Raw genomic sequence first — 12,634 nt, 5'->3', positions numbered from 1 at the left:
AAGTATGGTTAACACAGGCAGCATACGTTAGTGCAAAAGAAGAACAAAGAAAATGTATTTCATTTCACAGTAGGGGCAAAACCAAGTGATAGAGCAATATAGGTAATAAGTTGATACTTTTAATAAAATGGTAAAGGAAACATACAGACCCATATTGAAAGAGAAATCAGCTTGATACCAGGATGATAGATCTAGCCAGTCTAGAATGAGCTTCTGTGTTTTTCTAAGGCCTCACTAAAGAAGATATTAAGTAGTCAGACCTTTAAGAATATGTAAGGGAAACTGCAGCATTTTTAAAAAAGATAGTTTAATAGCTAAGAAAATAGGAAATATTTATTAAAATATTTGTGAGAAATTCATATAAAACTTAGAAATGCATTAACAACATATGGAAACTAAATGAGTCAATGGAAGGAATGTAAATTGGAAGAAAATATAAATTACATTGATTTCAGCCATCCATCACTGTTTTGTTATCCTTGGCGAGTACAGATCTCTTCCTTCTGTTAGCAAAGGCTCATTCGTAGCCAAGTTTGAAATTTCTTCAGCAAAGCCAACACGATATAGTCCTGGTGGTTATTTTCTTAACTATTGAAATATACACTTAAACAAAAGGGAGTATTTCACCAGACAAACGAAGTTCTTATCTAAATATATCTATTAGACACACTAACGTACAAACAAATATCTAAAGCTTATTTGGTATATAAGACCAGTAATTATTGGATCTATCTCATTTATCCTCTTCCTTAGTCCAATTCCTAACTTCATTCATTAATTACAGAACAGTTAAATACTGACAGGAGCTACGGTTCTTCAATGAAAATCAATAAATTGCCAATAATTGAGACATTATCCAGAGAAGCTAAGACTGTGGCTGTCTCCCTGGTTATTGAGGACAGCAGAAGGAAAAATGGGCAGAATACAAATGAATTTAATTTAAATGCAAGGGAGAATTTTGTCAGAGCAGATGTTAAACAACTAGAGAAGATTATTGAAGGAAGCTGAGAAGTCTTCAAGATTTACTTAAAGGTGATTGCTTCTCCTACTTATATCAATGGATAAATCATCCAGACAGAAAATCAATAAGGAAACAGTGTCTTTTAATGACACATTAGACCAGATGGACTCAACAGATATATACAAAACATCCCAACCAAAAGCAGAATATAAATTATTTTCAAGTATACATGGAACATTCTCCAGGAGAGATCGCATTAGGCAATAAAACAAATCTCTATAAATTTAAGAAGATTAAAATCAGATCAAGTACCTTTTCTGACCACAAGGAAACTAGAAATCAATTAGAAGAAGAAAAAAATGGAAAAAACACAAACACATGAAGGCTAAACAATATGCTACTAAACGAACAAAAAAAAGGGTCAATGAAGAAATCAAAGAGAAAATGAAATACATGGAGACAAATGAAAATGAAAACACAACAATCCAAAATCTTTGGGATGCAGCAAAAACAATTCTAACAGGGAAGTTTATAGTGATACAGGCATACCTCAAACAACAACAAAATTTCAAATTAACAACCCAACCTTACACCTAAAAGAACTAGAAAAATAAGAACAAAGTCCAAGGTTAATAGAAGGAAGGAAACAGTAAAGATCAGAATGGAAGTAACTGAAACAGAGACTAAAAAAATAACAGACAAGATAAGTGGAACCAAGAGATGGTTCTTCAAAAAGATAAACAAAATTGATAATAAGCCTTTAGACAGACTCATCAAGAAGAGAAGAGAGAGGAACTCAAATTAATACAATCAGAAATGAAGGTGGAGAAGTAACAACCAACATCACCAAAATACAAAGGATAGCAAGAAACAACTATGAAAAATTGTATGTCCACAAATTGAACAACCTAGAAAAAAACAGATAAATTCCTAGAAACATATAATCCTCCAAAACTGAATTCAGGAAGAACAGAAAATCCAAACAGACAAATTACTAGTAATGAAACTGAATTATCAAAAAATTCCCAACAAACAAAAGTCCAGGACCAGATAGCTTCACAGATGAATTCTACCAAGCATTTAAAGAAGAGTTAATATATACTCTTTTCAATCTATTCCAAAAATAGAAGAGGAAAGGGAGCTTTCAAATTCTTTCTGTGAAACCAGCATTACCCTGATACCAATACCAGATGAAAACACTACAAAAAAAGAAAACTATATCCAATATCCCTGATGAAGGTAGATGCGAAATTCCTCAACAAAAGATTAGCAAACCAAATCCAACAATACATTAAAAGGATCACTCACCATAATCAAGTGGGATTTATTCTTGGGACGCAAGGACAGTTCAATATCCACAAATCAATCAACATGCTACATCACATTAAGAAAATAAAAATAATAACCGTATGATCAGGACTTCTGAAGAAGATGGTCTGTCATCTCAGGAGGAACCTCAACTCACTTCGTCCTGCAGTACAACTAGATAAAACCCTCTCAAGTGTAAATAGTTCCCCAAATGACCCAAAGATGGCAGTACATACTCTCTGCAGCTAAATGTAGAGAAGAGGCCACTTCAAAGATGGTAGGAAGGTCAGAGATGCAATTGAGAGCTAAATAGGCCTACAGAACTGTCTGCAGAAGAGAGGAACTCCACAGCCCAGAGAGGGGAAAGAAAAGACTCTCATAAGGAAGCCTGCATAGGGAAGATGAATCTCCATAGTGTCTGGCTTTGAAAAGCAGAGGGGATGAAATGCACACAATCTTACAATCAGAGGAGTTTAAAACTCAGAATTAAAAAAAAAAAAAAAAACCAGCAGTCTTGTGGGCTGGGAAGGTGAGAGGAAACTGAGTCCCCACATTAGGGAGACAACACAACAAAGAGGTCCATGTAGATATAGCATAGAAGCAGCAGTTTGAAAAATACCTGGGGTATACAGGAGAGAGATTTCTTATTAATCTCAGAGTGCAGCTAGAGGGATAGGGATCATTGGGAGACTTCTCCAGGAAAAAAAAAAGAGCTGGCAGGCACTACCATTTCTCTCCCCATCCCACATGGACACCTCCTAGAACCAGTGCAGTACCAAAATTCTACACCTAACTTGCTAAAAGCACACCCTACCCCTGTGTTGTCATGCAGACACACCCCCCACTCATGCCTCAGTTCCAGGTCCCCTCCCACAGGAGAACAACACAAACCTTGCTAACATGATCTGGCCTACCCTTGAATGCTTCTCTGGGTCCACCCACTCATCCCAGCCTGCCTTGTGGAGGAAGCTGCAGGTTCCCTCCCACCAGCACAAACCTTGGTGGCACCATGCACTCCACTCCCACGTTCCCCTGCAGTTTGGTAATACTGCATCTCTGGCTAATGCCTGGTCTGACTCAAGTTAATCCAACAACAGCCCCACACTGGTTCACTAAAAACACAAGGACCAAACCTTGCCCACAATAGGCAAAGAGAGTCATTGCAGATGATTGGATGGAAGGAAAATGCAACAGAGCCACAAGAGCAGGGCACATACATCAATACTTTCAAGACACTCCTAAGGTGCCAGGTTCTGGTAAACAGGGGATACTGCACTGCAGGGCACTACAGGACCTCTTCTTCATTAGGTCACTACTTTCAAAAACAAGAAATGTAGTTGACTATCCTAACACATAGAAATAGACACAGAGAATTACACAAAATGAGGAGACAGAGTAATATGTCCAAAATGTAATATGTCCTGTTCTTTTGAACAGGAGAAAATCACAACAAGAGACATAAACAGAACAGAGATAAGTAATATGCCTGACAGAGAATTTAAAGTAATGGTCATAAAGATACTCACTCAACTAGAGAAGAGTAGAGGACCTCAGTGAAACCCTTAACAAAGAGACAGGAAACATTAAAAAGAGCCAATCAGAGATAACTCAATAATTGAAATCAAGTTTACACTAGATGGAATAAATAGTAAACTAGAGGAAGCAGAAGAACAGATCAGTGAGTAATGAACAACTGAGTAATGGAAATCAATCGAGAGGAACAAGAGAGAAAAAAAATGAAAACAGACTGGAATTGACATCATCAAGTATAATAACATTCACATTATAGGGATCCTAGAAGGAGAAGAGAGAGAAAAGGGGCAGGAAATTTATTTGAAGAAATAATAGCTAAATGTTTCCCAAATCTTAGGAAGGAAACAGAAATCCAGATCCAAGAGCCACAGAAGGCCCCCAACAAATTCAACCCAAAGAGGTCCACACCAAGGCACATAGTAATTAAAATGGCAAAAACTAGTGATAAAGAGAGAATTTTAAAAGCAGCAAGAGAGGGGTGCCTGGATGGTTCAGTTGGTTAAGCATCCAACTCTTGATTTCAGCTCAGGTCATGATCTCACAATTTGTGAGTTTGAGCCCCATGTTAGACTCCATGCTGACACTGTGGAGCCTACTTGGGATTCTCTCTCTCTCCCTCTCTCTCTGTCCCTCCCCTGCTAAAGCACATACTCTCTCTCTCTTTTCTCTCCCTCTCTCTCTCAAAATAAATAAATTTTTAAAAAGCAGCAAGAGAAAAGAAAACAGTTATAGACAAGGGAAACCTAAGGCTGTCAAGTGATTTTTCAGCAGAAATTTTGCAGGCCAGAAGGGAGTAGCATGAAATATTCAGAGTGCTGAAGGGAAAAAAACCCTGCAGCCAAGGATGTTCTACCAGCAAGGCTATCATTCAGAATAGAAGGAGAGATAAAGAGTCTCCCAAACAAAAGCTAAAGGCATTCATGACTAAACCAGCCCTACATGAAATGTTAAAGAGGACTTTTTGAATGGAAAGGAAAGCACATAAGTAGGAATAAGAAGAGTAGGAAACACAAAAGGAGTAAAATTATGTGTATCTATAAAAATCTAGTCAAGGGATTCACAAAATAAAAATATATAAAGTATGACACCATATACATACCTAAACCATGAAGAGAGGTGAGTAAAAAATACATTCAAACTTAAGCGACCATCAACTTAATATAGACTGCTGTATGCATAAAATGTTATATACAAACCTAATGGTAACCACAAATCAAAAACCAGTAAGAGTTATGCAAAAAACAAACAGAAAGAAATCCAAGTGTATCACTAAAGAAACTCAACATGAGAAAAAAGAGCATGAGAAGAGAGGAATAGAGAACTATAAGCACAACCATAAAAAAGTAACACAATGGCAATAAGAACATATCTATCAGTAATTACTTTGAATGTAAATGTACTAAACACTAATAAGACATAAGGTGACAGAATGGATAAAAAAGCAAGACCTACCTATATGCAGCCTATAAGAGACTCATTTCAGACTTAAAGACACTTGCAGACTGAAAATGAAGGCATGGAAAAGCATTTATCATGCAAATGGAAGTGAAAAGAAAGCTGCGGAGGCAATAGTTATATCAAACAAAATAGACTTTTAAAAAATAGTATAATGAGAGATAAAGAAGGACACTATACAATTATAAAGGGAACAATGCAACAAGAAGATATAACAATTGTAAATATTTATGCACCCAATAGGAGAGCACCTAAACACATAAAGCAAGTAATAACAAACATAAAGAAAGTAATCAATAGTAATACAAAATATTAGAGGACTTTGTAGCAATGCAACATAGTAAGTAAGTCCCACACTTACATCAATGGATAGATCATCCAAACAGAAAATCAACATGGAAACAGTGGCTTTGAATGACACATTGGACCAGATGGATCTAATGGATACATTCAGAACAATTCATCATAACAGCAGAATTCATGTTCTTTTCAAATGCACATGGAACATTATCTAGAATAGATCACATGTTAGGCCACAAACCAAGTCTCAACAAATTCAAAAAGATCAACATCATACCATGCATCTTTTCCAATCCCAATACTATGAAACTAGAAATCAATCACAAGAAAAGAATATGGAAAAAGATGATATTAAACAATGAATGGGTAAACTAAGACATCAAAGATGAAATCAAGTAATATTTAGAGACAAATGAAAAAGATAACCCAATGGTCCAAAATCTTTGGGATACAGCAAAACTGTTCTTTTTTTTTTAATTTTTTTTTAACCTTTGTTTTTGAGACAGAGAGACCAAGCATGAATGGGGGAGGGTCAGAGAGAGGGAGACACAGAATCTGAAACAGGCTCCAGGCTCTGAGCTGTCAGCACAGAGCCCAACACGGGGCTCGAACTCACGGAGTGCGAAATCATGACCTGAGCCGAAGTCGGCCGCTTAACCAACTGAGCCACCCAGGCGCCCCCAGCAAAAGCTGTTCTAAGAAAGATGTTTATAGTACTACAGGCCTACCTCAAGAAGCAAGGAAAATCTCAAATAAACAACCTAACCTTATACCTAAAGAAGCTATAAAAAGTTGAACAAACAAAACTCAAAAACAGTAAAGGAAGGAAATAACAAGAGATTAGAGCAGACATAAATGAAATAGAAACTAAAAAGAAAAAAAAAATAGGACAGATCAACAAAACTAGGAGCTGGTTCTTTGTAATGATCAAACCTTTAGGCAGACTCATAAACAACAACAACAACAACAACAACAACAACAAAAAGAGAGAGAGAGAAAGGACTCAAATAAACAAATCCAGAAATGAAAGAGGAGAAATAACAACCAACACCACAGAAATATGAAAGATTATAAGAGAATATGGTGAAAAATTATGTACCAGCAAATTGGACAACCTAATAGAACTGGATAAATTCCTATAATCATATAACTTCCCAAAACTGAATCAGTAAGAAATAGAACATTTGAACGGATGCATTACCAGTAATGAAACTGTATCAGTAAAAAAAAAAAACTCCCAAAAAACAAAAAATTCCAGGACCAGACAGCTTCACAGGTGAATTCTACCAAACATTGAAAGAAGAGTTGATACCTATTCTTTTCAAACTATTCCAAAAAATAGAAGAGGAAGGAAGCTTCAAATTCATTCTATGAGGCCACCATTACCCTGATACCAAAACCAAATAAAAACACCACACAAAAAAAGAGAAGTACAAGCCAAAATCTCGATGAAACATAAATGAAAAAAATCCTCAACAAAATTAGCAAACCAAATTCAACAATACACTAATAAAACAATCATTCATCACAATCAAGTGGGATTTATTCCTGGGATGCAAGAATGGTTCAACATTTGCAAATCAATCAATGTGATACATCACAGCAATAAGAGAAAGAATAAAAACCATATGATCATTTAAATAGATGCAGAAAAACCATTTAACAAAGTACAACACATTCATGATAAAAAAAAAAAAGTCTCAATAAAGTAGGATTAGATCGAACATACCTTAACATAATAAAGGCCATATACGACAAACCCAGAGCTAATATCATACTTAAAGGGAAAATACTGAGAGCTTTTCCTCTAAGATTAGGAAAATGACAAGGATTTCCACTCTCACTAATTTTATTCACCATAGTACTGGAAGTTCTAGCTGCAGCAACCAGACCAGAAGAAAAATGAAAGGCATCCAAATTTGTTGGGTCTTATTTTTTTTTTTTTCAACGTTTATTTATTTTTGGGACAGAGAGAGACAGAGCATGAACGGGGGAGGGGCAGAGAGAGAGGGAGACACAGAATCGGAAACAGGCTCCAGGCTCTGAGCCATCAGCCCAGAGCCTGACCCGGGGCTTGAACTCACGGACCGCGAGATCGTGACCTGGCTGAAGTCGGCCGCTTAACCGACTGAGCCACCCAGGCGCCCCGAAAGGCATCCAAATTTGTAAGGAAGAAGTAAAATTTTCACTGTTTGCAGATGACATCATACTATTTGTAGAAAACCCTGAAGGCTCCACTACAAAAACTGCTAGAACTGATAAATGAATTCAGTAAAATTGCAGAATTCAGAATCAATATATGGAAATCTGGTGAATTTCTATACACTAATAAATAGCAAAAAGAGAAATTAAGAGAACAATCCCATTTACAATTGTGCCAAAAATACTAAAATCCCTAGGAACAAATTTAACCAAGGAGGTAAAAGACCTGTACTCTGAAAACTATAAAACACTGATGCAGGAAACTGAAGATGACACAAACAAATGGAAAGATACTCCATGCTCATAGATTGGAAAAGTAAATATTGTGAAAATATCCATACTACCCAAAGCACTCTACAGATTTAATGCAACCTCTATCAAAATACCAACAGCATATATTGCAGAATTAGGACAAATAATCCTAACATTTGTATGGCACTACAAAATGCCCTGGGTAGCAAAAGCAATCCTAACAATGAAGAACAAGATTGGGGGACGGAGGGCGGGTATCACAATCTCAGATTTCAAACCATACTACAAAACTAGAGTAATCAAAATAGTCCAGTACTGGCACAAAAGTATACATATAGATCATTGGAGCAGAATAGAGAACCCAGAAATAAACCCATACTCAAAAGGTCAATTAATCTGTGACAAAGGAGGCAAGAACATACAATGGGGGAAAAGACAGTCTCTTCAATAAACAATGTTGGGAAAACTGGACAGCTACATGTGAAAGAATGAACCTGGACCACTTTCTTACACCACACACAAAAACTCAAAATGCATTAAAGACCTAAATGTCAGACCTGAAACCATAAAACTCATAAAAGAAAACAGACAGTAATGTCTTGGACATCAGTCTTAGCAGTATTTTTCTAGATATGACTCCTCAGGCAAGAGAAACAAAAGTAAACTATTGGGACTATATCAAAATAAAAAGCTTTTGCACATTTAACGAAACCATCAAAAAAACAAAAAACCTACTGAATCAAAGAAGATACCTGCAAAACATATACCTTATAAGGGGTTAATATCTGAAATATATAAAGAACTTACACAACTCAACCCCAAGAAAATAAATAATCCAATTAAAAAAGGGTAGAGAACCTGAAAAGACATTTTTCCAAGGAAGACACATACATGGCCAACAGACACATGAAAAGATGCTCAACATTACTAATAATCAAGGAAATGGAAATCAAAACCACATTAAGATATCAACTCACACCAGCCAGAATGGCTAGTATCAAAAAGACAAGAAATAACAAGTGTTGTCAAAGAGGTGGAGAAAAGGGAACCTTCATGCATTGTGGGTGAGAATGTAAACTGGTGAAAACACTATGGAACACAGTATGGAGGTTCTTCAAAAAAATCTGAAATAGAACTACAACATGATCCAGTAATTCCACTACTGGGTATTTACCCCCCCTCCCCCAAAATGAAAACACTATGGAAAAGATATATGCATCCCTATGTTTACTGCAGCATTATTTTCAATAGCCAAATTATGGAAGCGGCCCAAGTGTCCAATGATATATGAATGGATAAAGATGTGATATAATATATATGTGTGTATATATATAGATATAATTATTATAATAATCTAAATGGAATATTACTCAACCGTAAAAAAGAATCAGCTCATGCCATTTGTGACAACATAGAAGGACCTAAAGGGTATTACGCTGAGTAAAGTAGGTCTGAAAAAGACAAATACCACACAATTTCATTCATGTGTGAGCCCTATAAAACAAAACAAATGAACAAACAAAAACACCAGAAACAGAATCATAAATACAGAGAACACATTGGTGGTTGCCAGTGGGGAGGGGGGTAAAATACATGAAAAAGATTAAGACATACAGACTTTAAAAAAAGTGATTGTGTCTTCTAAATACAAACATCTCAAAGTTACTCTTAGTATTTATCTTATATTTCTATTTCTCTTTGTCCTGGACATGGGAATTCAACAAGTTCCATCTGCATTACAAAATGAGTGTCCTCTGAGAGGTGATAGGAATTTCCTCCCCAGTGGGCAACGCTTTCAAAGGAGAAGAGTTTAGATCTTTTCAAGAATTGGATTGGAAACACAGGTTGATAATGTGATGTTAATAACTTACGCCTCATAGACTCCCTCTGTACCAGTGAAAAGGTAGCCAGTAGGGGTTTGCAGGAATATATGCCGTGGATGAAACAAGACTGGCAGTGAGTGGACTACTACTGAAATTGGGCCACGGGTACATGGGATTCACTATACTAGTCTCCTTTTTTCATAATCAAAAGGCTTAAAAAAAGTGTAGACAATGTAAATTAAAATAATAAGTACACCCAAATAATCAGTAAGAATGGAAGATTAAACAAGAATGAAGAATTTAGGATGGTATGCACAACTATAATCCACAGATAATACAAAAACATATCTTAGCCAATAACTTAAATCTCTTCCCTCCATGTACATGGCTCCTACCTGGATATATACCTATTGCTATACCCATCAAAATGGATTCACTGGACTTTTACTTTGCCTGCCCTGTCTTTGATGGAACATCTCCTAGTCAAGCAGCCCAGAGTGGTTAAAAAAAAAGGCAAAGAATCTAGACAAGCCACAAGGTGTGTAAAGCAATCCATGAGTATCAAAAACTGACAATCTAAACAATAGAAGGTTTGGTAAGAAAAGGATGTGATGGGCCATTAATTTCCACCTTGAATTTTTACTCATTGAGAAAGTCACAGAAAGTTCAATTATTTCCAATTACATTGCTCTCTAAAGAGTAGGTTTCCAGTAATAAATGTTAATTAGGTAAAATGGCATCCTTCGTTCAGTGGTTCAATTAAACATGGCCACAACTACCAACACTCAACTTTTAAATTTATGCCACAATGAAAAAGTGTTTTTTGATAAATCCAACATATGAGGCATGTTCTACCTGATATCCAAAGAAGACCATCAGCCACATATCCAGCATGACATGAAAGGGATCGGTCAAAGGACTGCACAAAAGTCCATTTGTTCTTCTTGGGGCAATATCGCTCAACTGTAGGCAGAACCTGGCGCAGTTCATTTCTACCCCCAACTGCATAGAGGTATTCATCCATGGCACCCAGCACAAAATGCTCCCGGCAGTTTTTCATGGGTGCTATCTCCGCCCAGGAATTACTGCGGGGGTCATAGCGACAGGCAGTCCTCACAGCACATGTCCGGCCACTAGCATGCTCAACTTCTCCTCCTGCCACAAACAGAAAGTCCCCCATGACTGCTACACAGTGGTGGCTCCTTCCCACGGGCATGGGAGCCAGCTCACTCCAGTTGGCAATGGCAGCTATGAGAGCATTCTCCTGGTCAACAGGATTGAAGTACCGAAGTTCCTTGACTTTACAGACCTCACGCTTTTTCCCACCAATGATATATAGAGTGTCTGACTGGAATCGCGGTTTGGTCCTGCGAGTTTGCCAAACGGGCTGTGCATAGATGCTCTGGTGGTACTCCAGGGCCTCATTGACAAGAGCTGTTGCAGTTTCACTTGCCTGGACGAGGGGGTGGGACAGGGCAACTGTATGGAGAGTATCCACATCCATCAGGCCAAAGCGGATATACTGCAGGAGCTCATCCATGTACTGGTAATGGCAGTTGTGTTCCAACCACCTCACAGCTAGCTGAAACAGAGGGAGGGGGGATGAGAGAATACAAAGGTAAGAAAGAGAACCAAAGCAATGGTGTGCAGGCAGGTCACCTTGTATTCTTTCATACACTTCATAAATGTATTATAAGATACATTTTTTTCTTACAAATATTGTAACAGTAGAATATTTTGATACTCAGCTGAGGAAAATTTTTTGCATCAGCAGAGACACAAAAGAGCTCAAGCATTCTTGTAGAGGTCAAGAGCAATGTTTAGCAACACTAGAGGAGACTTAAGGTGGCAATTGGGAGGAACAATAATCACTTTTCAAAGAAAGAGAACACTGTTGTGAAACAGCCTCTTCTCTTGTTTCATGCAGAAGAGTCATGGTATACCCCACCCCAGGAATGTCTATGGTGAGCAGTGTCACCACAGTACAAGCAGTGTATGTCAACCCATGAGTCAAGGTGCTGTATCAATTTGAGTACAAATGAAAATATGTGATCATCTGAGACCACAAGGTATACTTGGGAGAGAATCAATATGACACTAGTAAAAGGATTTAGAAACAAAGAGCACTTTCCCCCCTGTCCCCTTTGGTAGGTCTAATCAGTCAGGAAACAAGAGAAGAAAAAGGAAGACTGTAACCCATCAATTTTATTTTTATTTCCCAATTAGTTTTCATCTTGGAAATATTTGTTGTTTGCACATACAAGATACTGGCAATTTGTTAGAGCCGTTTTCACAAAACAGGATATGGAGAATGTTATCTTTGTATTATGGACACAACAGTGAAATGTAATCTTAACCTTTTTGTTTAGGTCTAGATCTCTTTCAAGAAGGAAAAGAGTAAGAATTCTGGGCTACAGATATATAGAATTTCTTCAAACTAAAGAAGGTGTACAAAGTCATAAACAATAAAATTATACAATAATTTAGAAAATACCATCAACAAAAAAACAAATTCATGTTACAGAACACGTTATGTAGTTTAATTAATGTGATTTAATATTTAAGTTTGGCAAATTTTCCTACATACCAACATGAAATATATCTAATATCTCCAGGCAACACATTTGATATAAATTATCCTTAGCAGCACCTATATTAAGCTAGATCTCCTAGATAATATAAATGTGGATGTGAAGGAATTAGCATGAAAAAGTAAAGTAATAAATTAGAATATTAAGTAATTGTGACCAGTGAAACTGGGGTTCTGGCTCTGCTTTTCAGCTGATATGTATCACTGGGA

At 36.9% G+C, this 12,634-nt stretch overlaps 1 protein-coding gene across 15 annotated transcripts in view; it reads right to left on the bottom strand.

Annotated features, from left to right (window-relative positions):
- KLHL32 (kelch like family member 32) overlaps positions 1 to 12,634 on the bottom strand; it is a 242,419-nt gene that overhangs the window by 51,627 nt on the left and 178,158 nt on the right. For 9 of the 15 annotated variants that reach the window (XM_045499089.1, XM_045499085.1, XM_045499082.1 and 6 more), the window contains one exon: positions 10,690 to 11,416. The exons of 2 other annotated variants lie outside the window; for them this stretch is intronic. In XM_045499089.1, the coding sequence (XP_045355045.1) occupies positions 10,690 to 11,416 (727 nt within the window). Of the gene's footprint in view, positions 1 to 10,689; positions 11,417 to 12,634 lie in introns of those variants that run through there. 4 more of the 15 variants (XM_045499092.1, XM_045499091.1, XM_045499096.1 and 1 more) reach the window with 4 other exon arrangements.

The sequence above is a fragment of the Leopardus geoffroyi genome, chromosome B2 (genome assembly GCF_018350155.1).
Source record: "Leopardus geoffroyi isolate Oge1 chromosome B2, O.geoffroyi_Oge1_pat1.0, whole genome shotgun sequence".
NCBI lineage: Eukaryota > Metazoa > Chordata > Mammalia > Carnivora > Felidae > Leopardus > Leopardus geoffroyi.
This window is presented reverse-complemented; position numbering and strand designations above follow the sequence as displayed.